Source organism: Theropithecus gelada, chromosome 12 (assembly GCF_003255815.1).
Source record: "Theropithecus gelada isolate Dixy chromosome 12, Tgel_1.0, whole genome shotgun sequence".
NCBI classification, from domain to species: Eukaryota; Metazoa; Chordata; class Mammalia; order Primates; family Cercopithecidae; genus Theropithecus; species Theropithecus gelada.
In genome coordinates this window covers 72275794-72303210 of record NC_037680.1, presented here as the reverse complement: position 1 = coordinate 72303210, position 27417 = coordinate 72275794, and the positions used below count along the sequence as shown (strand labels likewise).

General features: G+C 35.4%; 1 protein-coding gene across 1 annotated transcript in view; it reads left to right on the top strand.

Annotated features, from left to right (window-relative positions):
* Nucleotides 1-27417, top strand: part of DNAH7 (dynein axonemal heavy chain 7) — a 340938-nt gene that overhangs the window by 237443 nt on the left and 76078 nt on the right. The window contains exons 47-49 of the mRNA XM_025404220.1: nt 1931-2094; nt 12318-12472; nt 23315-23505. Coding sequence (XP_025260005.1) covers nt 1931-2094; nt 12318-12472; nt 23315-23505 — 510 coding nt within the window. The remainder of the gene's footprint in view (nt 1-1930; nt 2095-12317; nt 12473-23314; nt 23506-27417) is intronic.

Sequence of the window (27417 nt, the reverse complement as noted above, 5' to 3'; positions counted from 1 at the left end):
ATATATATATATATATATATATATATATATATATATATATATATATAGGAGTTTGTTAAGTGGTATTAACTACTAGAGGAACAGAACTAATAGGATTCTCTAAAAGGACAGAACTAATAGGATACATACGCACATATGTGTGTGTGTATATATATATGGGAGTTTATTAAGTAGTATTAATTCACAGGATCACAAGGTCCCACGATAGGCCGTCTGCAAGCTGAGGAGGGAGAAAGCCAGTCTGAGTTCCAAAACTGAAGAACTTGGAGTCTGACGTTTGAGGGCAGGAAACATCCAGCATGGGAGAAAGATGTAGGCTGAAAGGCTAAGCCAGTCTAGCCTTTTCACTTTTTTCTGCCTGCTTTATATCCTGGCTGTGTTGGCAGTGGATTAGATGGTGCCTACCCAGATTAAGGGTGGGTCTGCCTTTCCCAGCGGACTGACTCAAATGTTAATCTCCTTTGACAACATTCTCAGAGACACACCCAGGATCAATACTTTGCATCCTTCAATCCAATCAAGTTGACACTCAGTATTAACCATCACAGCATGCATGTGTTTTTATGGTAGAACAATTTATATTTCTTTGGGTGTATACCCAGTAATGGGGTTGCTGGGTTGAATAATAGTTCTGGGTTCTTTGAGAAATCACCACACTGCTCTGCACAATGGCTGAACTAATTTACATTCCCACCAGCTGTGTATAAGCAGTCCCGTTTCTCTGCGACCTTGCCAGCATCTGTTGTTTTTCCACTTTTAACAAAAGCCATTCTGATTGCTGTGAGATGGTATCTCATTGTGGTTTGGATTTATATTTCTCTAATGACTAGTGATGTTGAGCATTTTTTCATATCCTTGTGACTGCATGTATGTCTTCTGTTGAGAAGTGTCTGTTCGTGTCCTTTGCCTACTTTTTAATGGGATTGTTTTATTTGCTTGTTAATTTGTTTAAGTTCTTTAGAGATTCTAGATATATAGACCTTTGTCAGATGCATAGTTTGCAAATATTTCTCCCCATTCTGTAGTCTGTCTGTTTACTCTGCTGATAGTTTATTTTGCTGAAGAAGCTCTTTAGTTTAATTAGGTCCTATTTGTCAATTTTTGTTTTTGTTGCAATTGTTTTTGGCATCCTTGCCATTAAATCTTTGCCAGGGCCTATGTCTAGAATGGTATTTCCTAGGTTTTCTTCTAAGGTTTTATAGTTTTAGGTTTTACATGTAAGTCTTTATTTCATCTTGAGTTGATTTTTGTATATGGTGTAATGAAGGGGTCCAATTTCAGTCTTCTGCATATGGCTAGCCAGTTATCCTAGCACCATTTATTGAATAGGGGGTCCTTTCCCCATTACTTATTTTTGTAGACTGTGTCAAAGATCAGATGCTTGTAGGTGTACAGCTTTATTTCTGTGCTCTCTATTCTGTTCCATTGGTCTATGTTTTTGCACCAGTATCATGCTGTTTTGGTTATTGGAGCCTTGTAGTATAGTTCAACGTCGGATAATGTGATGCCTCTGGCTTTGTTCTTTCTGCTAAGGATAGCTTTGGCTATTCGGGCTCTTTATTGGTTACATATGAATTTTAGAATACTGTTTCCAAATTCTGTGAAAAATGTGATTGGTAGTTTGATAGGAGTAGCTTTGAAAATGAATCTTTATAATAACAATTGGTAATCATTTTTTCCAGATACAAAATTGTGACTTAAGTGCTTAATCTAGACTTTATCTTAATATTGAATATGTTGAGTACATAGCTGACCTTCTCAATTAGAATTTTATTTGAAATAAGAATCTGAGAAACACAAACCATTTTTGAGGTAGAGTTTCCACAATGGTTTGTTGACTCAATGAATACAGTGTAAATTGAGGAATTATAAAGCATGCTTTTGATAACCTCTAGTCTCATTTCTTTATCTTTCTGTGTATATTCTAAAGAACCAAACTAAAGAGTGGAAAACTTTGTGCAAAGGAAGAGATATCCCCTGCTCAGATGATTGCTCTCTTATGGGTACCCTGGGAGAAGCTGTGACAATTCGAACTTGGAATATTGCTGGATTACCTTCTGACTCATTTTCCATTGATAATGGGATAATCATAATGTAAGAAAAATATTTTTCTCATAAATGGTCTTTATTAAATAATCAGTAGATTTATCTGTGTTCCTTCTAACAATTTTAGGTAGCAAACTTTTACAGTATTAAAAAAATTACTTAACTAGTAAAATTAAATATGAGTAATCACTTCCTTCTCTTATTAATATTATAATAGTTGAATATTAGACACTGTAGTAAACAAACCAACCAGATGACTTTTACTTAATTTTTAAACATTAATTTTTAGCAAATAGAGCAAAACCCTGCCTTAAGTAAGGGAAGTCCAAAATTTTCATTTCCATAAAATACAGGGTTTTGTTATTGGAGATTAATGAAATGTGCATTAGCATGCCATTGGTGGTTGATTGGGCAGGGTGTTCCAAATTCTCTTAATCCCTAGTGTGGGACTGTTTTAAATTAGATAGATGTATTTCTGGGTCCTACACTGATAGGGAATAGTAGCCACTATACCTGTAATTTCCTGGTTGGTAAAGAAAACCTGTGTAGACTGGGCTGGGAGACTATTAAAGGCTTGTCTACCTCACACTGTCATCCAGGTCTCACCTCCCAGAAACCAAGGACTTCAGCCTGTCACAGTGTGAGGACAATCTTGTGTTATTTCCAAGTTCACATTACCATGAGCCTTTTATCACTTGGCCAGTTTTCTCGGAGTTTTAGCATGTTAACAATAGCACAGATATTTCCTACTATCAGTAGGAAATTCTGTGTGTTACATGACTGTTTTGACTAGTTGTTAGGTTACTATGAAAAAGTAGTAATATGATGGTACTTTTTAAAGTAAAAATGGTTGAGGCATGCGAACTTTTAAAATAGAAGTAAACACTAAATGTGGAGGCTAGTTATTCCTAAATTTTATGTATATAGTATTTATGAAAATCAGTTTACAAATTAAAACTCTGGTGAACACATTTATTTTTCAATAAATTATCCTGACATATGGATTTCTTTAGCATTCATTTACTAAATGTTCTACAAGAATTTGAGGTATGTGCAATATGATTATAATATAAAACAAGATAAAATCTGATGAGACCACTAGGGGAAGTTAAGGAGTAGTTACTGTTAGAATTGGAGACAAGCTAATTCCTATAGCTGGGCCCTGAATTAAGTTCAAAGCTTTCTGATAACTAAAGCAAAAAGAAAAAGTTGTATCACATAGTTCTTGTTTTTTAACCAAGTAAACTGTAGTTAGAGAGACCAACTTTTTCGGAGCTAAAGTTAAATTTATTTTGTTTATTTAAAGAAAAGATTACAAAGCTTTACTTTGGGGAACTAAAATACTGGGTACTCTGATCCAATAATCTAAATTAATCAAAGGAGAAAATAGATAATCTAGATCAATGATAAATATGTGCATTAGCTGGCTGCTAAAATAAAGATTTTAGCAGATTTTTAAGTGCCTTTTACCAAGTACAGAAAAGCAGCTCATTGTTGAATTACTTAACATGTGGCATACAGGCAGTTTGTGCTGATGTTTAGCGTTAGAATATACCTTACAGATTGACACAGGTGGGAGATTTCTGAAATTTTGGAAGTCTGACTTTTACTTTCACTTTTACCTAGCTGGACCAATTAGCTACAGCATGAAAATAGTCAAATTTTTGCTGCTTTTGTTATTGTTTTTATCTCAGAAAAGAGCTTTGGCTCTTCTCAAGCTCTTATGAACGTAGTTGGTCATGTCCTACATGTTAGTAGTTACTGAAGTGGTAGTCATTGTTTTGATTTGCAATTTATATATCATGGTTCTGCCTAGCAGGACATCTCTAACCACTATATCTGTCATCAGAGGACAAATTGCATCTTGTTTTCTAGCAAGTAAACATACCCTTATTTTTGGGTCTAGTCATATTTCAAAAAAATAGAACTGTTGATGGATATATCTGCACATAAGATTCTAAACTGTTCAGTGATTATTTTTCAAGACAACACACATTTTGGGAGGGACAGAGATAAAAAATGATGTTAATGAGTCATAATGCCTACATCTTTGCTATTCATTTGTAAAAATGTTGAAATATTAGCAAAAAGTTATGATAGCAACTATACTAAAGAAAATATTAACAATTTTCGTTCTTGGCTTCTTTTCAAAATATTTTTTGGTAATCTTATACGGAAAGCTTTCAGTAAACAGGTTTAAAGTTATCACTTTGAAGTATTAGCTAAGTATCTTCTTTACCTGTGCAGTGCCCTCTTCCATTCCCCGAAAGTCTTGTTTGACAATGGTAATATCTAATATTGGGAACTCACAAAGGACCTAATCCTGTGCTAAGTGCTTTTCACATATTATCTCAGCTGAGTGAGGAGATGATTATTTAGGAAAACTGGAAGAATCTATAAATTTGGGCAAGTTAGAATATAATTAACTTTTGGGGCTGTTGACACCTAAAGGTCCCTGGCTAATTAGAATTTCAAAGATTAGTGATAACGTTAAATACAATTAGATTGTATCTGAACATTTCACGGGTAAAGGATTAAGATTGTTTGACAGCTTGGTAAGTAGATCAGACCTGTATCTGATATAACTGTGCTTTTTAAAAAGTAAGTTTTCATTTCTATAGGAGAGAGATATATTAGGTTTAATTCAGTAGCAATAATAACTGAGAAGAATAACACCTTTCCTTGTCTGTTTTTATGAATTTATGTGTGTGTAAAAAAGAAAATATCAAAACTCTGAAATGTACTGCTGCTTTATATTCAAAATCTGTGGTCTGTGCGACTGCTGTGAACATGTATTTTTACTGTTAGAAGTTTGTGTTTTCAGCAAGCCCACAAAAGCACCAAATAACAATACTCTCTAGACAGTAACAAAAGAATACACACTGTCAAAACTTGGAACATTGAGTGCTATAAAAATTCAATTTCCATTTGGGAACCACTGATTTTAAAGCCTTTGTAGATTCAAGAATGTTTGATGGTGGAAGTAAGAGAGAGAGAGATTATGTGGAGAAAAACATTTTCTTGTTAAAAAAAAAATACAAAATAATAATGGAGAAGAAGTAAGCAAGTAAATATAGTGCTTGTTCATTTTGAATTCAGAATTTGTATTCATCCAGGGGTGAAGCTATTTAAATGAGTTTGTTTCATACAACTTTCCACAATTATTGGTGTATTTTATAAACTAGTATTTTCTTTTTTATCTACATTGAAGAATGTCTCCTTTAAAATTTTATTCATCTAATATGTTATTCTATGGAAGCCCAGATCTTTGAAATTGAATATAAGCTGAAGTCACAAACATCCTGTCTTTGAATAAAAAAGTTGTTACATTAAGACTGTTGTCTGGGGAAAATAAGTTTGATATAGTTATTAGCTGGATATGGAACAACAAAAGATTTGTTTGTGTATAACTGCACACACACAATAAGAGGAGAGAGGGTTGGGGGTGAGGGGAGAGAGGAAAGAGAAAAAGAGAGAGAGAGAAAATACAATTGTTCCAGCACAATTTGTTGAAAATATTATCCTTTTTAAAATCAGGTTGGCTTTACATCTTTGTTGAAAATCATTGTGGGTTTGTTACTGAGTTCTTTGATCCATTGACCTGTTCATTTTGATGTAAATACCATATTTCTTTGATTATTGAAGCATATTAAGCCTCAAAATCAGGTAGTATATCTTTCACATTTGTTCTTCTTTTTCAAAATTGTTTTATCTAGTTGTTACCTCTAAATATAAATGTTTGAATCAATTTTTAAATGGCTACACAAAATCTTCCTGGGATTTGTATTGGTACTAATTGAATCTAAGATCAATTTGAGAATAATTAACAACTTAGTATGTTTTCTAATATATGAACACAGTGTATTTCTTTATGTACTTAGGTCTTCTTTGATTTCTTTCATCAGTGTTTTGTTGTTAGATTTATATACAGTGTTTCTTTTATTTCTGTGTGGTACTTAAAAGATTGTGTTCAACTGTTCATTAGGAAAGCAGTTTATTTTTGAATATTGACTTTTTACCCTATAGCTTTAATAAACTCATTTATTAGTTTTAGGATATTTTATATAGATTTATTGGAATATTTTATATATAGACAATCATGCTGTCTGCCATTAGTGACAGTTTAACTTACTACTTTCTAATCTGTATGCCTTTTATTTCTTTTTCTTAGCTTATTGCACTGACAAGGGCTTCCAGCATAATGATGAACAGGGTTGATGAAATCGGACGCTGTTGCCTTTTACCTAATCTTAGAGAGAATCAGTTTTTTACTATCACATGTGATATTAGCTGTAGGTTTTTGTACCTCCTTTGTATCATGTGAAAGAGACTCCCTTCTGTTCCTAGTTTGCTGATGGCTTTTAGCATTAATGGATGTTAAATTTGGTGAAATGTTTTTTCTGCATCTATTGAGTTGATCTTACAGTTTTTTTATGTTTAGTCTGTTAAAATGGTAAATTATACTGATTGATTTTTGAATGTTGAACTAGCCTTGCTTTTCCAGATTAAACTCTACTTGGTCATAATGTATTCTCCTATTTATATATTTTTGGATTCAATTTGCTAATGTGATTTGAAGAGTTTTGCATTAACATTCATGAGGTATATTGATCTGTGTTTTATTTTGTTATGATGTCTGTATGGTTTTGGTTTCAGAGTAATGCTGGCCTCATAAAAGGAATTAGGACGTCTTCTCTCCTATTTTGTGGAAAAGATCATGTAGAATTAGAATTATTTCTTTCTTAAATGTTTTACAGAAATGACCAAAGAAATTATCTGTGCCTGGAATTTTTATATTGTTGAAAGATTTTATCTATAAATTCAATTTTTAAAATAGTAACAGGTCTATCCAGGTGATCTGTTTCTTCCTAAGTGAGTTTTGGCAGTTTCTGTCTTTTCAGAAATTGCTCAGTTTCATCTAAGCTGTTAAATGTATGAACAGAGAGTTGTTTATAGTATTTCCTTAATATTTATTTAATGTCTATAGAGTCTGTAATGATAATCTCACCTATCACTTCTGATACTGATAATTTGTGTATTCTTTCTATTTTCTTGGTCAATCTTGCTAGAGTTTGATAAATTTTGTTGATCCTATGTAGGAGCAAGCCTTTGGTTGCATTGTTTTTCTCCATTCTTTTTTTGTTTTTGGTATTACTGATTTCTTCTCTAATATTTATTATTTCTTTGCTTCTGTTTGCTTTAGGCATACTTTTATGTCTCTGGTTTCCTAAGGTGGAAGGTTATTGATTCTAGATTTTTCCTTTCTAATCCATGGATTTAATGCTATACGTTTCACATTGAGTATTGCTTTAGCTATATATTACAGATTTTGTTGTTTTATTTTAATTTTCATTTCCTTTAAAGTATTTTCTAATTTTTTTTGAAATTTCCTCTTTGATTCATGGATTTTTCAGAAATATATTTTTTAATTTCCAAATACTTGGAGACTTTTAGGGTATTTTTGGTACTGTTTTTAATTTCAAATTTATTTGTTATTTTCAGACTATCATTGTATGATTCCAGTTGTTTAAAATTTTTTAAGGTTTGTTTTATGGCATAAATCCTGTCTATATTTGTAATGTTCCATGTGCACTCGGAAAAAAATGTCCTCACTATTATTGAGTGAAGGGCATTTTGCAAGTTGGTTAGGTTGATTTGTTTGATACTGTTGTTCATGGCTTCAATATCCTTGCTAGTTTTCTGTCTACGTGTTCTCTCTTCAGTCTTATCAGTTTTAGCTTTATTTATTTTGGAGCTCTGTTGTTAGAGGCATACACATTAAAGACTATTATGTCTTCTTGATGAATTGACCCTTTTGTCGTTGCATATGTCCCCCTTTATCCTTGATAGTTTTCTTGTTCTGAAGTCTATTTTTTCTGACATTACTATTGCCAGTACAGCTTTCTTTTGATTAGTGTTTTCATGGTATATCTTTTACCATCATTTTACTTTTAATATAACTATATTATTATATTTAAAGTGGATATCTTATAGATAGCTAACAGTTGGATCATATAGTTTTATCCAATCTGATAGTGTCTCTCTTTGTTGATCAAATTGGACCATATATATTCATCTATCTTCAATTTCACTGACTCTTCTGTTATCTCTGTTCTGCTATTGAGCCCGTAGTATGGGACTTTTCATTTCAGATACTATGTTTTTCAGTTCTAAAATTTCCATTTGGTTCTCATAATCGTTTTTGGGTTTTCTTTTGCTTCTGAGAATGTCTCCGTTTATTTCAAAAATGTTCACCTTTATCTCATGGAGTATGGTTATATCTGCTTTAAAGTTTTTTTTCTGGTAATTTCAAATCTGTCTATTTCTTTGAGAATTAACCACATCCTTATTCTTTGTGTGTTGAGTAATTTTGGATTGCATCCCGGAAATTTTGAATATGAGACTCTGGGTCCTGTCAAAATCTTCTGGATAAGATTGATTTTTTTGGTTTAGCAGTCTCTTAGCTGTCTTTCTGTGGGTGATGTTGCGATGTCAGTTCAGATTTGTAAGCCTTCACTATACTGTTTGAATCTACTCCTCGGCATTCATTACTGAGGAGTTAAATGGACTAGGATTTATAATATTGTTTAAAGCCTCTGATGTGCTTCTTTAGATGTGTTCCATGCATGCACAGCTTCAGGTCTTTTCTCCTCAGAATTTCTCCCACCCCTGCCCCACTTTCCATATCCCAGGGGCACCTTTTTGTATACTTTTTTAATGGCCAAATGATGAAGTTCCTTCAGAGTTTTCTCTTCCCTTGCTATTGCACAATTTCATGCCAACATTGGGGGCAAAGTGGTAAGAAAAAAGACAGAAAAATATTTGGATTTCCCTTACATTCTGTGCACAACAGGGATCTCTTTTTTTACTTCTGTCCAGAAAGACAGGTTTTTTTGCTCAGTGTTTTGGGTAACTGCACCACTGCTTCTTCTATTGTGATAATACAGCTCTGTGAGTAGGGTTAACCTTGGGGTAGAGACAAAAGAGAATAAAGAAAAAACGAAACATGAAATAAAACATGGATTTATGCCCATGCTGTGTGGTTCACATATGATCATTTTTTCAGTTATCTATTTTGAGTTGTTGCTACCTGTGCCTGCTCCACAGTTCCCCCACTAAGCCAGAAAATAGAAAGAAAGAAAAAACTTAGAAAACTCACTACGCCATTACCGATAATTCCTCAAGTTAGTATTTTCCTCCCCTTCATTTGTTGTTATTTACCTTTTAGAAGCTGTAAGTAGTTGTTTTTTGTATTTTGTTCAACATTTTTAGATGTAATCAGTGAAGGAAATAGGCTGTAAAAAGCCTAGTGCGTCTTGGTTAGCATCAGATGTCCTTTCCTCTGGTTTTGAAATGCTGCTCATTGGACAAGTATTTTCTGTGCAGGGATAATGTCTTAGAGAATTTCAAGTTTTAGAATTATTTAATTTGTATGGTGTTTGCCCCATGACTTTACTATTTCTATATCAGTGGATTATCACATGCAACCTTTATTTGATCTAGGAAAAAAAAGAATAAAGAATGAGCACGGACCCTTCCTTTGAAGGAATAAACAATTTAGTTGGATGATGCAGCTAAGGAATTATAGAATTACCATAATATAATATTACTATTATATGCAAGTACCATAAATATAACATGGATGAATTGCTAAAGAAGTTCAGAGAGAAAAGAGATGGAGAGAGGCTTTGTGGACTACATAGCTTTTGAGCTGATGTTCAAACATGAGTAGGAAACGGGAAAAGATGGGGGAGAAGTGCATTTTGGACAAATAAACAGGATGAACATAGGTATTGTGGCTAAAAAATGTGCAAGTGATACAAGAGTGAGTAATTCAATTTATTTAGGAAAACATAAATGCTGTTTAACATCCACACATAATCCTCCAAACTTAAAAATGTATTTCTAAAATGTGACAGAATGAAAACTGTTTATATATTTATATCTTTATTTCTTTCTAATTTCCCTTCTCTCACTCTCTTTAGAGTGATTTTTCATTAGTTAATTGCATCCAAGATGTTACATTACTCTTTTGATGTCTTTTCTTACATAATTAATGTCATAGACTGAATTATGCTGCCCCACCAAATTTTTACGTTGAAGCCATAACTCCCAACGTGACTGTATTTGGATATAAGTCCTTTCTTTTTTTTTTTTTAAAAAAAAAAGACACGGTCTCACTCTGTCACCCAGGCTGGAGTGCAGTGATGCAATCCTGGCTCACTGCAAACTCAAGTGATCCTCGCACTTCAGCCTCCCAAGTAGCTGGGACTAGAAGTGCACACCACCGTGCCGGGCTAATTGCTTTTTTGTAGAGATGGGGTTTTGCTATGCTGCCCATGCTGGACTTGAACTCCTGGGCTTAAGTGATCTGTCCACCTCAGCCTCCCAAAGCACTGGGATTACAAGCATGAGCCACCATGCCGGCTCAGAACATAGGTCCCTTAACGAGGTAACTAAGGTTAAATGAGATCATAAGGGGGAGCCCTCATCAAATAGTACTGGTGTCCTTGTAAGAAGAGGGAGCAGTACCAGAACATCTTGCATGCAACAAAGGCCATATAGGACACATCAAGAAGGTACTCTCTGCAAGTCAAGCAGAGAGGCTCTGCAGAAACCAAACCTGCTGAAACCTTAGTCTTGGACTTTCAGGGTCCAGAACTGTGAGAAAATCAATTCTGTTGTTTAAGCCAGTCAGTCAGTGGTATACTGTTATGGCAGCCAGAGTGACACAAGGATAATGCTCACATTGGAGGATAAGAAGACTGTTTTCTTTTTTATCTAAGCTCCTTTTTTTTTTTTTTTTTGAGACAGTCTCTCTCTCTGTCGCTAGGCTGGAGTGCCGTGGTGAGATCTCGGCTCACTGCAACTTCCGACTCCCTGGTTCAAGCGATTCTCCTGCCTGAGCCTCCTGAGTAGCTGGGATTACAGGCACGCACCACCACACCCAGCTAACCTTTGTATTTTTAGTAGAGACGGAGTTTCACCATGTTGGTCAGGATCGTCTCGATCTCCTGATCTTGTGATCCTCCCGCCTCGGCCTCCCAAAGTGCTGGGATTTCAGGCGTGAGCTACCAAGCCCGGCCTAAGCTACATGTTAATTTATACCAAGCTCTAACTAATAACTGATAAAAATATGTTCTTTTATTTTGGGGGACAAGTTATCCATTGATGTTCCAATTTCATGTTATAATGAGAGTGAATTTAATATGTTACCCTGTTTTACCCCCCTACCTTTTTTTCTTTTCAATTTTTTTGCCTCAGTCATCTTTTATTTTCTCCTACTGCTCTTCTAATGCCCTAAATGAATTTGCTCTGCTCACTTTCGTTTTTTGTTTTTTCACTTGATTTCATTGAAATGTCATACTTCCCATGCTGTGCTCACTTTTGAAGGGCGTGGCAGTATCTTTAGAAAACTGGTCAGGATTATAGCTTGTGTTGATTGAAACTTCTAAGAGAAAGAAAAAGAATAGTGATTTTATTGCCAATTACATTTCACACAAGGTAGAAAGCTATGTGGTTGGATATCATATGGTAATGGTAGATACTGATGAACTCATCTGTTCACTACACTCTGGAAAATAAACTGGGTTCCTCCTGGGGTATTGCCCTTGTTCTTATCATAAAGCAAATACGTAATGAACTACATATATGACACTAAATACACAAGTGTTTGAAACCAAGATTGGGTCAACAATTGTGTTAACACTTAAGTGTCCCTGGATATTATGAAGTTTAGATGATATAAATTATGCTTTTTACCTTTTTGTTAGGCCGTTATTTCTTTAATGGTCTAGATTTTGAGATATAATATTCCAAACCTCTTTCCCTATTGTACAAATGATAGCAGGTGGAAACTAAGGAAGCAAAGTGACTTACCCAAGGTCACATGATTCATTAATGGGAGGGCTTAGTGAAGAGCTGAAGTTTCCTTATTTCCAACACAGTCCTCTTGATGGTTGTCACTGTGACATAATTAGCAAGAACAGCAAATATTTTCAAAAGTGTAATTTAACATTTAGAAATTGTAATTTTCCAAAAAGAGTATAATAACTTGTATTAACTTTGCAGGATGGTTTCTGTAGTTGCCATTCAGGTAACCCACTCAATCTACATGTCTCTGTTTTAAGAACATAGTTTCTCATAAGTTAAAAAGTAAAATATTACAATAAAGGGCAAACTTTTAAAAAGTGACCTGTGATGTGAACATGATTAAATAGTGTAAAAACAAATCATGGCTTGACCAGCATCATCTTTCTCCTCCTTTTCAGGAATGCAAGAAGGTGGCCTCTGATGATAGATCCTCAAGGTCAGGCTAATAAATGGATCAAGAACATGGAAAAAGCCAATAGTCTTTATGTGATTAAACTTAGTGAACCAGACTATGTCAGGACTCTGGAAAATTGCATCCAGTTTGGTACTCCTGGTATGTAGTTGAATAACTAAGACACATTACAGAAGTGCCTGGGGAGGGAACACTTAACCCAAAACTATATAGATTGTTTCAAGCGATCCTCCCACCTAAGCCTACCAAGTAGTTGAGAGTATAGGCACACGCCCCTACGCCTGGCTGATTTTTGTATTTTTTGTAGAGATGGGGTTTTGCCATGTTGCCTAGGCTGGTCTCAAACTCCTGGGCTCAAGCAAACTGCCTTCCTTGGCCTCCTAAAGCATTGGGATTAAAGGCATTAGCCACTACGCCTGGCCCAGACTCATCTTAAACAGCGACTTGGTTAACATTTTTCATTATTTAATGATAATTAATCGAATGAGAATTTTAAAGATTATAAACTTCCCAGAAGGTTAGGAGATTTTCTTTGTCTCGAGATTCATTTGTGATGCTTCCCCTAATTTAACTGTTTTAATTTTTGTCTGTTGTTTCCCTTTAGTTCTCATTATGTCTCCAATTCTGCATTTAAAAGGGCCACTTGATATATGCCAATAGTATTTTAACACAACACTAGTTCAGTTATTTATGTATTCCTCTCTCAACTTACCGTATAGAAGTGGCAGAGAGGCGAGACGGGTCGCGGCTCACACCTGTAATCCCAGCACTTTGGGAGGCTGAGGCGGGCAGATCACCTGAGGTCAGGAGTTCAAGACCAGCCTGGCCAACATGGTGAAACCCTGTTTTTACTAAAAACACAAACATTAGCCAGGCATGCTGGCGGATGCCTGTAATCCCAGCTACTCAGGAAGCTAAGGCAGGAGAATCGCTTGAACCTGGGAGGTGGTGGTTGCAGTGAGCCAAGAGAGTGCCACTGCACTCTAGCCTGGGCAACAGAGCGAGACTCCATCTCAAAAAAAAAAAAAAAGAAGTGACAGAGAGGAGAGTACAGATTTTATGTGCCTGGTTATTATCTGCCATCTAAAATAGAGAGATTATAAACATGAGAAAGATTTTTAATACAACCCTTATGCAGATGTCACATTTATCAAAGCAAAAAAACAGAAAACTTGTGATTTTAGTAAATTGGGGTTATTAGTCATGCTTTAAATTCATGTAGCCCATCAAATTTTGACTATATGACCAAATAAAGGTAAACACTTAGGAAACTACAATCTATTTAGCTCCAGGATGGTGCAGCAAGTCTCACTTGTTATTAGACATAATATAATATAAAAGAATCATAATAAATATTCCAGGTAGTCTTATGGACACCTTATTTGTGCATATTAAGAGGGAGTTCATTTTAAAATATTAATTATAGTTTAAGGCTCTATTAGAATAAGTATGAAATGAAGACAGTCTAAGTCTACCTATGAAATTTTGTGTTTATGTAATAGACACATAGACACATGCACACATGGTATTTCATTCATTTGGTGTTCTTAGCATATAGAATGTAATATAGGAGTTACATAGAAGAGGGGAACATGATCTCTACTACTAAATATTTTGCCTGTTTAACAGTGAGATCAGATATATGTGTGTGTGATGTGCGCATCACTGTAATAAAATTAGAAAGTGGTTATCACTAATTCTTATTGGGATCAATGTAGTTAATGGGTAGGGAACTGGCCTTGGATTCAGAGTACTTGCCTCTGTCACTCAGTGTTTGCTTCAGTGACCTTCCTGAGACTCAGTTTCCCCATCTATATTTTAACCATATAGAACGAAGAAGAAATAAATTATGTATGTTGGATACTTAACGGCAGTGTCTGTTGATCAATTTATGTTTTTTGTTGAACATTTACTGTATGATTTATGTGTATCATATTTTAGTATGATATAATAAGAAAGGCACAGATGATGTACTGTAGGAATTCAGAGGAATCGGGGAAGACGTCTTGAAGGAACTGGCACCTTAAATACTTTAAGTAGGCTGGACACAGTAGCTCATGCCTGCAGTCTCAGCACTTTAGGAGGCTGATATGGGAGGATTACTTGAACCCAGGAGTTTGAGGCTAACTTGGGCAACATAGTGAGACCCATCTTTACAAAAAATACAAAAATTAGCTGGGCGTGGTGCTATGTGCCTGTGGTCCCAGCTACTCAGGAGGCTGAGGTGGGAGAATCACTTAAGCCCAAGAGGTCAAGGCTGCAGTGAACTATCATAGCACTACTGTACTCCAAACTCCAACCTGGGCAACAGAGTGAGATCCTGTCTCAAAAAAAAAAAAAAAAGAAAGAAAGAAAAAAAACCAAACCCTAAAACATTAAGTAATTAAAATTACTTAGGTTAATTTAAATATTCAAATAATTTCCTTGACACAGTAAAAGACAATTATGATAATTGAGCATCTACCATATGCTTGACATTCTGGAGATTTCTGTGATGTCAGTCACAAATCTTGATGTTAGAATTCCATAATTTTAGACCCAAAAGGGCCATAGAGATTATCAGTTTAGTGTTTTCCAAAGTATGGGTCACAACCATGGGAGAGAGAACCAATTTAGTGGGTCATGACCAATATTTTGTTAATAAGATGTAATAGGAAGGAATAGAACATAGTAGGCTGCAAGGCATAATATAAAGGTAAGCATTATGTCATGAAATATTTTGTTTAAATTTTATATGCATATATATGTACTTAGTCAATATTTAAAATGTATTTCCTACTTTGAGTTGTGGCCAGAAAAGTTTGAAATCCAGTGGTAAATGAGATACCATCATCTCACAGCAGTTAGAATGGTGATCATTAAAAAGTCAGGAAACAACAGGTGCTGGGGAGGATGTGGAGAAATAGAACAGTTTTACACCATTGGTGGGACTGTAAACTAGTTCAACCATTGTGGAAGACAGTGTGGCGATTCCTCAAGGATCTTGAATTAGAAATACCATTTGACCCAGCCATCCCCTTACTGGGTGTATACCCAAAGGATTATAAATCATGCTGCTATAAAGACACATTGTTTATTGTGGCACTATTCACAATAGCAAAGACTTGGAACCAACCCAAATGTCCATCAATGATAGACTGGATTAAGAAAATGTGGCACATATACACCATGGAATATTATGCAGCCATAAAAAGGGATGAGTTCATGTCCTTTGTAGGGACATGGATGAAGCTGGAAACCATCATTCTCAGCAAACTATAGCAAGGACAAAAAACCAAACACCACATGTTCTCACTCATAGATGTGAATTGAACAATGAGAACACTTGGACATAGGAAGGGGAACATCACACACTGGGGCCTATTGTTGGGTGGGGGGAGAGGGGAGGGAAAGCATTAGGAGATATACCTAATGTAAATGACGAGTTAATGGGTGCAGCACACCAACATGGCACATGTATACATATGTAACAAACCTGCATGTTGTGCACATGTACCCTAGAACTTAAAGCATAATCAAATAATAATAACAACAATAATTAAAAAAAAGGAAATCCAGGGGTAATTTCAGCCACTTCATTTTATTGACAAGTTAAGTGAGGTATTAGAGAATGTTAATTAAATGGCTTAACCAAGGTAATTACCCCTTAACTAGACTGGTCCCAGTAAGGGTTAGTGATGGATGTCCCCTTTCTATTTATGTGTGTATCATATCACCATACTATATACTAATTAAGCCAGTTAAGAGGAGTGCTGAAACTAGTCCCTAAGTCTTCTGCCTTTGTCTGGTGCTTACTGTGTTAAGCAAGATTTTCTTTCAGTTGATTTAACCTACTTTTTGGAATAAAATACTTTTTAAATGCTAATGATTATTTACAATGCTTTCTAAGGTTAGTCATCAGAGAAGAGTGAAAAGTTTTAATCTCTTAATGGAAGGAGAGATAGATGTCAGATTCTAAAACTATTTCTATATTTAACCATCAAGTAAAAGAATTGGTTACTGTTATACGTTGACGACATAAAGACTCTTCCATTTAAGGAGTTATCTTTAAATATTGGCCTCTTCAGGGACAGTGGCTTTTGATCTGTTGTCCCCTCTCAGGCGGCCTGGGTTGAGCAGGCAGAAGTTTTTGCCTGCTTCAGCTGCCTCCTTCAACTAGCCTCTACTTCAACCAGAGCAGGTCTCACTTTTCTTTTTTATATTGCAGTTTATGATAAGATCCTCTTTGAAAAGAAGTATTCTGCTTCTTAAAAAAAAAAAAAGTTTGAAAGCCAGCGTTCTAGAAAATAAAGGTACATCTGCGTTCTAGAAAATAAAGGTACATCTGTATTAGCTATACCAATGGATAAGGTGTGCATAAAATACTAATCATACAAAGATTGCTGATAAAGAAATCAATTTGTAGAGAAGATATTTTAATGACTTTCCATTGAATCTGTCAAAACAAAACAAAACAAAACAAAAACCTTTATATCGACAGCAGAATTTATCATATCTGAGCCTTCCTTACTTTTCTTATCTCCCAGCACTTTACTGTCTTTCCCCCTTGTGTATAACAAACCAGGGATACAAAACTACCTCTGGTTTAATGTTTCTTTCATTTGCTCATTTATTTGTCCATTCATTCATTTAATTAACGTTTATTTTGCAACTACCATGTACCAGGTAGTGTGGTAGGTACTAAAAACATCATGAATAAAACAGACTCAGTCTTTACTTTCATGAAGCTTATAGGTTAAAGGGGCAGAAAGAGATTACAGACAAAATGAGGATTAGAAGATAGGAGTGCAGGGTACTTGGGAGCAGCCAGTATTAAAACAACATGGCATCGTTTCAGTCTCTTAGCTTGTTTTTGCTCTTCCATCCATCTGGTGGATTCCTTTAAATTCCGTCCTTTAAGATACAGCTCAAATACTTCTTTTTCTGTGACATCTCGACCCCTCCAATGAAGTGCCAACACTGAAACTTTCATGAATTTCCATGATTGCCTGTATTTTGTGTGCATAACCATTTGTTTCTCTACTACAAGCTGTTTAAGGGGACCTGATAGGTGTTCAGTAATTGTTGAGTCTTCTTTTGATAAAATATTCTACAGAGTTGAACATAAGTTGTAGAAGAAGAATTTTTTCTGTTATTTTGAGGTCTCACATGGAATAATGTAGATAATTCATAACTAAAAAATCGACATTATTTAATGTCCTACATGCAAGAGAAATTTGAAAAGAACATTTAATTCTCGTTATGTTTCTGTTGCTAAAGATAACTGTTTGTTTTGAGTGAGATGATGATCTGCCTTACTCAAAAATATTAGTGGCTGTGTGCTTGGATTCCTAGTCTTGGTAGTCTTGGTTTCCCATAAGCTTTGCACATACTGTAATGTCTGGCACTTGAGAATGAGAAATGAGGTTTTAACATAAACCAGCAAATTGTTTATCTTGATGACAGAAACATGAAGAGAAATCTGTCTCTTGAATTTGCTCCTATAATTTCAACATGGTATATATTTTGATCTAATTAAAAGTTGAAGTCAAAATAAAATGGCAAAATTAAAGAGAGCATTCTGGGTAATTCACGTACCTATACATTTTTTTCTCTTTTTAAATTTAAAATGCTTTTAATTTTCCAGTGAGATGTATAATATAATAAACATTCAGTACTAAGGATATATTTCTTTGAAATCAAGACACTACAAATATCCTTCCTAACAGGATTAAGACTTGATTCTAGCAATAAGACAATAAATGTTCAAGTCTGTAATATTTAAGTTTCATAATGTATATTTTAGCTTCAAAAATTATACTTGCATATATTAATATAGACACTCTTAACTACATTTCAAACTAGGAAAAATGTTAGGGTGAGTAGGGGATGAAAATATGTAGTTATTTTTAGCCAACATTAAATATCAGATTTTATGCAAAAAATTAATATTGATAAATGTTGAGGCAATAAGCGAAACTGAAACATTATAATCTTTCTTAAACAGAATTTCGATTTAAAATGGTTGAGCAAATTAGATTTTAAAAATATGATCATGTAAGAGTGAAAATGAAAAATTGATATCTGTTATCACTTTTATTGTTTAACATTGTTAGGAAAGTTGTTTTCAATTCAATAAAACAAGAAACAATGAAGCTGCTATAACATTTAAAGGAAGAAACAATTGATTCAGTAGGGCCAGATATATTGAACAAAAACAAAAAAAAGAAACAAAATTATCATTATCATATTTATAAACAATATACCTCATCTAGACAACTAAAGATAATTAACTGAAAGGTATCAGGATTTAAAAATTCAGTGGAATAGATATATTCCAAAAAGAATATTAAATCAGTAACAACTGAGAACCAAAATAGGTGGGTAGTTATTATAGTCAACCAGTGAATAGAAACAAAGCAAAACAAAACAACAAAATAAAAACCTAGAGTAATTTTAACAATAAAAAGTGAGAAAAAGACAAAACTTTTCAGAAAAACAAGAGAAGGCTTGAGTACGACAGCTCTTTTTCTCTGACGGGAAAACTGAAAGTGTAAAGATGTAAACTTTCAGAAATAAATGTTTAGAAAATAATACTTAACCGAGAAGAAAAAAGAGTAATGAGCCACAAAACATTGAGAAGAGTAAGTTTCGAATTAACTGGAATAAGCTCTGGAATGAACCCTAATATATGTAAGCCTTTGATGCACTATAAATTAAGCATTATAAACCAACAAAAAAATGATACAACACACCAGCAAGTAGTATTAGGAAAATTGGCTTTGTGGAAAAACATTTTAGGTCAGAGTTTCACTTCACATCAAAATATGTTCCAGATGAGTTTAAAAATTAAATATGAAAGAAAAAAGAAGACAAATGCTAAAAGGAAACACAGTCCTTTGATGGGAAAGGACGTCCTAAGCAGATATACAATGGAAAAAAAATATATGTTATATATATATTTATATATATGTTATATATATTATATATGTATATATATATTTTTATATAGTATATATATGTATTTTTATATGTATAAATATATATAAATATATATATGTGTCACCCAGGCTGGAGTGCAGTGGCACGATCTCAGCTCACTGCAAGCTCCGCCTCCCGGGTTCATGCCATTCTCCTGCCTTAACCTCCTGAGTAGCTGGGACTAGAGCAACCCACCACCACACCCAGCTAATTTTTTTGTATTTTTAGTAGAGATGGGGTTTCACCATGTTAGCCAGGATGGTCTCGATCTCCTGACCTCGTGATCCACCCACCTCGGCCTCCCAAAATGCTGGAATTACAGGTGTGAGCCACCACGCCCGGCCTGGAAAAAATATTTGAAAAGAAAAAGTTTCAACCTATGAAATTTATTTGTATCTTAATTTAAGCCATAACAGTATAAGCCAAATACCTTAAGACAATGGGGAATTATGTTTTCTGCCTTGATATTTGACAAAACTGTGAATTATTAAATTTTTAAGGTATATCAATTTTTAAACAGTTCTTAGCTTCAAGAGATTCTTGCAGCTGAAGTTTTATGATGTCTAGGATTTGTTTATAAATAATCCAGGTTAGATAAGGAATGGATGAAACTAGACTGGCCGAATTTACAAGGCTTAAAGCAGGGTGATTGGTAGGTATATCAGGTACCAATTATATACCATTCTCTTTATTTTGAGAAAGGCTTGAAAATTTCTACAACAAAAACTTAAATTATAAGAAGAAATATAAGCTAATTTAAAAGCAAGTGGAAGGTCAGGTACAGTGGCTCATGCCTGTAATCCTAGCACTTTGAGAGTCTGAGGTGGGAGGACTGGTTGAGCCCAGGAGTTTGAGACCAGTCTGGGCAACATAGCAAGACCCCGTCTTTAAAAAAAAAAAAATTAGCTGGGCCTGGTGGTGCATGCCTGTAGTTCCAGCTATGCGAGGTTGAGGTGGGAGGACTGCCTGAGCCTGGAGGTTGAGGCTACAGTGAACTGTGATCACACCACTGCACTCCAGCCTGGGAGACACAGCTAGACTCTGTCTCAAAAAAAATAAAATAAAATAGGCTGGGGGCAATAGTTCACACCTGTAATCCCAGCACTTTGGGAGGCTGAGGTAGGCAGATTGATTGAGTTCAGGAGTTTAAGACCAGCCTGGGCAACATGGTGAAGCCCTATCTTTACCAAAAATACAAAACATTAGCTGGGTGTGATGGTACCCACCTGTAGTCCCAGCTACCCAGGAGGCTGAGGTGGGAAGATGGCCTGAGCCCAGGAGGTAGAGGTTGCAGTGAGCTGAGATTGTGCCACTCCAGCCTGGGCAACACAGTGAGACCCCATCTCAAATAAATAATTAAATAAGAACAAGTTGAAAACTGGGGGAAATATTTGCTAAAACAATGTTTAAAAATACAGATAAAGTTTTTAAAGTAGCACATGTGGCAATGAGTGCTGATTGTTCCTGCCGTCCACTCACCTTTGTCTTTAGTATCAGCACCCCTGTGTTACATGAGAACATTGCATCCAGACTAAAGAACTTATTTCCTAACCTCTGTTGTGGTTATATATGGCCATATGACTGTGGTTGGGTTTGGTCAAATTACTGTATTCTGGCCAAAAAGATGAGCGTGGAAGTGCCATTTGTGACTCCCAGGAAACACCCTTAAAGGATATTTCTTCTTTTTTTCTCTGATGGTTGGAAAAAAACCATCATTTTTCTCCTGTATATGAGACGTAAATTTCTCCTTGTTGTCATTGCTATCATTTTGGGTTTTCTGATGCTTGTCACTGAACCCAGTTGTAAATAATATATCCTACAATGAAAAAAAGGTCAAGTATGTTAGTATACAGTTTCCAGAAAAAAAATATAGTTAGCCAAAGAACAGCTAAAAACACCCTGCCAAAAATACAAATTTAACAGTATTTTTTACCTATCAATAATAAAAGTCACAAATATATTATTGAATGCTGACAGTATGGTATAGTGGTTAAGAGAGTGACAAAGGAGTCAGACAGCCAGTTTCAAGTCCCTGCTTTGCTTTGTCATTTACTAGCTGATTTAACTGAAAAATTTATTTTTGATTGCCTGTCCTATTTCATCTGCAAAACATGCTTTTTGAAGTTATGAGGATGGCAAGAAAATACAATGCTAGCATGGTGTCCAGCATCTGTAAATACAGTGATATTTTGTAAAAATAGGTTTAAAAACAAATGACACAATGAGTGCTCATTGCAACTCTGAAATCTCTACAGCTTTTCAGGAAAGTAACTTGGAATACAAATAGCTTTTAAAATGTTCATAACTATTGACCATTAATTCTACTTCTAGGGCTCCAGCCTGATTAAATAATTAGAGATGAACACAAAGGTTTATTCATAAAGATGTTCACTGTGGCATTATTAATAATAGTGTAAAAGTAGAAGCAATCTAAACAATAGAAAATTAACATATTTAATACATTATGATGCATTCATATTATTTAACAATGAAAAATAATCCTTTTATGCAAGTAGAAAATAAAAATGAGTTTAAAAATAACCTGACATGCCTGCCTTGGCTGAGATCTCAGCAACGGAGCAAATCACCAAGAAGACAATTTTAGGAATTCATTTAGCCAGGAGTAGCCTGTGGAGAAATATGTCTGCATTTTCATGGCAATTGAGATCCAAATACCTGTCACCCCAGCACCCTGAGCCCATTTCTTCCCCTCCAGATTGCACACCCATCCCTTGAGGGACATCTACAAAATGCCATCATCCAAATTTGGCTATGATAGCACCCCATATACCAAAATGTAAGACTTTAACTCAGCAAAGATATCAATAGCCTTAACAATGTCACTGATCTTTGATCCAGGGATTCCCGTTCTAGAATGCTATCAGAGGGAAATACTCTGAAATGTAGTTCTTTTAACACAGTGCTTGTTATAATATTCAGAACAAGAAACAATCCAAATATCTAATAATAGAACACTGGTTTAAAAAAGAGAACACTAATATGATACACTATTATGCAGTAATTACAAGCATGCTTATTAGAGTTTTCAATAACATGGCGAAACATTTATGCTGTAAGTCAAAAAAAATAATTAGGATGCAAAATTCAATATGTTTAGTCTCAACTGTGTATGGAGAAAGATAAATAACACTAGAGATAATAGTTTTATATTCGAGTTATACTATGTGTAATTTGTGTCATTTTTCTTTTTTTCCTTATTTATGTTTGAGACAGGATATTGCTCTGTGGCCCAAGCTGGAGGGCAATAGCTTGATTATGGCTAACTGCAGCCTTGACCTCCCAGGCTCATACAATCCTCCCAGCTCAGCCTCCCAAGTAGCTGCCACCTGGCTAATTCTTGTATTTTCTTTGTAGAGACTTTGTAGACAGGATCTTGCCATGTTGCCTAGGCTGGTCTTGAACTGGACTCAAGCAATCCTCTCAAAGTGCTGGAATTACAGGCGTGAGCTACCGTGCCTGGCCTTTGTGTCATTTTTCTATCAGTCTATATGCTGTATGAGTCAATTATTAAAATATTAGGGAGAAGTAGAGATAGTAATTAAGCAAATCTAATTAGGAGCAGTTTTCCATTTCTTATTTATACCTTCCTTCCTGTACTTTGCAGATGTTCTACAATAAGCATTTTTAATAATTAAAAATACAGTAACAGTTTAAATAAGTACAACTGGAAATGCCTTTTCTCTGGTGTCTCAGATGGATAAACTTTACTGCCATAATACCTGGACACCTAGTGAACCCCAGGGCAGGCAGCGTGCACCTGGCAGGACTATGACTCAGGAGAAGGGAAGAAGGCAGGATGACTAGGTAGATCCACCACTTAAGTCCTTCCCACAGAATGTAGCTATTTTTATGGCATTATGTCTTTATACTTTTCAGAAGACACAAATAATTTTGTAGGTATCTAGGAACAGAATTTATCTATAAGGCTGAAAGCACTTGGAGGGTTGAATGTTTATAGTCAATATTTAAAATAACATGAAATCTTTTCTGATTTTACTCCAGTGTTGCTAGAAAATGTTGGCGAAGAACTAGATCCTATTTTGGAACCTCTTCTACTAAAACAAACCTTTAAGCAGGGTGGGAGTACATGTATCCGGCTTGGGGACTCCACAATTGAATATGCACCTGACTTCCGCTTCTATATTACTACCAAGTTAAGAAATCCTCATTATCTTCCTGAAACATCAGTAAAGGCCAGTATATGAAATGAATATTTCTTTATCAGATTTTGTAATTAGTGACTATATATTCCTCCTGAATCATAGTAACAAGTCTTCCTAAGAAAAATGGATTTTGCCTTATTTTGGCGTTTCCTGAAATTATTGCTATAATAATTTCCAAATGTTGCTTTGGTAAGTACATGTAAGTAATAAAGGAACCTTCAGTATGCTGTGGAAAAAAAAAAAAAAAAGGTCATCAGAATCAAATTTCTATAATGGATATGATTCTTAGATTTTCATTGTTAAAAATAGAAGACATATACCCACATTCTTTTTTTGTAATAAATGATAATATGCTAATTATTGAAATTGAAATTCAGAAACAGAACTCCATTTTTCTTTCTCAGACTAAGGTTGCTGCTATCTGATTTTATGTAATTACTTAGAAGAACTGTTTTCAATCGCTCTTCTTTTAGAATACTAAAATTTCCTTTAAAGAGTAAATTTAGCTTTAAGTTTTAGTCAGTGACTAAAATGTCCTGAGATGTTGATCTGCAACTGAGCTCCTAGGTTTATGGGCTACAACTTATTCTGTTTTTAGTCCTGCTTCTTAGCCTTGGTTGGCATTCATTAAATGTTTGTGGAGTGAGTGAGTGAGTGAAGGATTGCTTTCATTTACAGAAGCAAGCAGGAGAAGACATTAAGAAATGCTTATTTAGATTTTGAAAGTTATATAGAGAGGCAAGAGTTATGTAGTGAATTCAAATACTTGCCTTTATTGGAAATATTTAAATTAACATAGGCATCTCTCTGAAGAGAGGCAGAGAAAGGATCGAGATGGTGTAATTTATTCCCTCCAAGATGAACAAACATGATCCCTGCTCTCCAGAGGTCTATCTTATAAATAATGTATATGCAAAGTGACTAAATTGTGTGAGTAGGAAGACACGGCGGAGCTGCAGTGTGTCCTGGGAGCTCAGAGTTGAGGATATACTTAGGGTGGACATTCAGGGATGTCAGGAAGACTAGGGGAAAATGGAGTGACCCTTGAGCTTAATTTTAAAAACAGAATGTTAAAATATGGAAATTCTTGGCTATTGTTAATTAATTAAAATCCAATATTATTTAAACACTTTAAAATATCTACTATGTATTTACCCACTAGGGAAGGGAATATGCAGTAGTAGTTAAGGCCATAGATTCAGGTGCCACTTGCCAGGTGTGTGACTGGGGACATTTCATTTAACCTCTCTGTGCCTCAATTCTCTCATCTGTCAAATGGGAATAATAAAAGTATCTATCTCATAGAGTGATGTGAATTAAATAAATTAATCTGTGTAAAATGCTTAGAATAAAGCCAATAGATAGTATGAGTGTTACTTATTAGCAGTATTATTTAACATTTAAATATAAGTGAAAAAGAAGAAAGCAAAGAGGAAATGATAAAATCCCAGAGCTGTGTTAGAGAAAAATGTTTAAGTAAGTGACATGGAAAACGTTTTTTACTGTTCAGTAAAATATGTGGAACTATTGAACATAACATAAACAATTCTTAGTTCACTAATAACTGGTTATGGTAGGAGTCATAAAGCGCTGTGGGGAGGAAACTGACCTATGATTCAGTATCAAAACCCTTAAGATCCCTAGAGTGTCTTATTGCTTTATTATTTTTAATTGCTGGGATTGATTAAACAGGGACTAGAAAACGTAGTGAGGCAGTTACTTGCTTTCATTTACAAATTATAATACTTCCTCCGGATCCCACTTTTAGGATCTTTTATGTACCTTTTGCTTTCAAAAGCACCCAAGTGATGGTGTCGTGCTGGTATAATCCTTTTGAGTCTAAATGAAAATAAAATTATGAAACCATAGTTTATGGTCTTAAATGTTTATTTGAGAACAAATGACTTCATTTGAAAAGTCTTGATGTGAAAAGACCCAACATTAATGGAATATGAATGGAAACCTCCTTGTGTCTGAACACAGTGAAGTGAAAGTTGTAAAACATGCATTTTGCTACCACTGTGCCTATGGTTTTTGGATTAAAGCAAATGTAACTTGTGGATTTGGTTTCTCATGCCAATAGGGAAAATATCTTGAAAGTTTTATCCTTTTTCCATGAATAAATGGCAAAGCAGTGGAGAATTCCATAACATTTAATGAGTTTTAAAAATTGCTTATCTCATATAAATTTATGATTATATCCATGTAGTGTGTAGTTAGTGGCCTCCATGGTCTGGCATGGGACACGTGGGGGAAAAGTGTTTAACCCAGATAATATCCCATTGAGGAGGTGCCTAGGTGTGGGCGGAAGGAGGGAGTCGCCTTCCTAGGGGTTTTGCAAGAAGCTGTTTTATACTTATTGGCCACAGGTAGGACATTTTCTTACAAAAATAAAAGGTTCTATTTTTGTCCCTGCAGAGGAAGTGTTTTCTTATAAATAAAAGCAGGGAAACACGATATCTCCCACCCAGTAGCAGGAGCTGGGAATATGGAGATGTGGAGGCTCAAGCAGCTCCATCTTGGAAGCTAATCCACCAAGTTGACTTCTGATTTACCCCTGTTCTGGGAAAGGTCTAAGATTTCCAGTTTATCTACTGTGCCTCATGTAAGAGCAGGTACTTACCGTGCGTCCTGCCCTTCCGTCAAACAACCTTCAATTATTCTACACATCCCTTCTAAATCACTTCTCCTGTGGTATACGAGCCTTGGGTCTCGTGGGTAATGGCACAGGGATCCACCGACTTGTCTCGCTGCCACCCAGGACACAGACAAGGCTTCTGTTTGTTAAGTCCCTATTAGATGTTTCTTTCTAAGAAGTTGGATGCGTCAGCCTCTTTCTTCAGCCTCAGCTTCTGCTGATGTCAGGGGTAGGTATGCATAGACCCGCCCACCAGGAAACAACAGATGAAAAGACAAAAACGAAAAGTGGAGAGAACAGCAACCTCAGTAACACCATTACGTATTTTTAGTTTGTAAGAAAGGAAAACCTTTGCGCCTTGGCAATGCAAACAATTTATAAATCAGGCAACACCTCCAAAGGTGCTTTAAAAAGTCATTAAGATTAGAAAAATAACATTTTTGACTCTTTTTTTTTTTTTTAATAACCTTCCCACCAGTTGGGAAACACTGCTTGTCTTTAGGAGGGAGAGTGAGGGCTGCTTCTGGGGTTGTGCAGTGTGTACATGAAAGCAAGGTGGAGTTGAAGAGGGCTGAGATCTAGCCCCAGGGTGCCTAGGCATTGGCCTGCTATGGGGCTGATTCTGCATGCAGATGACATCTTTTTCTAATCCACATAAGGTACTTCATAGACCAGCAGAGCCTTGAGAGGAATAAAACATAAAAACAAGAACAACACTTTTGCTTCACAAATACATCTTTTGAATAAGCTGCCTATATTGGGTTTGGTTGATTATAACCTGCTACATGTAGGTAGTTTGTCCATGGAGTTGTTTCTTCTCTACTAGTTCATGTGTTTTAAAATTCAAATTAAAATTCTAATTTTTTTTTTTTTTTGAGACGGAGTCTCGCTCTGTCACCCAGGCTGGAGTGCAGTTGCCGGATCTCAGCTCACTGCAAGCTCCGCCTCCCGGGTTCACACCATTCTCCTGCCTCAGCCTCCCGAGTAGCTGGGACTACAGGCGCCCGCCACCTCGCCCGGCTAGTTTTTTGTATTTTTTAGTAGAGACGGGGTTTCACTGTGTTAGCCAGGATGGTCTCGATCTCCTGACCTCGTGATCCACCCGTCTCGGCTTCCCAAAGTGCTGGGATTATAGGCTTGAGCCACCGCGCCTGGCCTTAAAATTCTAATTTTAAAAAACCCTCAGATTTCGGTATGCCAAAATGCCTTTTTTTAGCTGCTACAATTTAGGTTAGGTGGTGATCGAAAATGTATTTAAAAGTTTTGGACAAAATTGTCACTACCATATAGAATGTGGTGGTGGT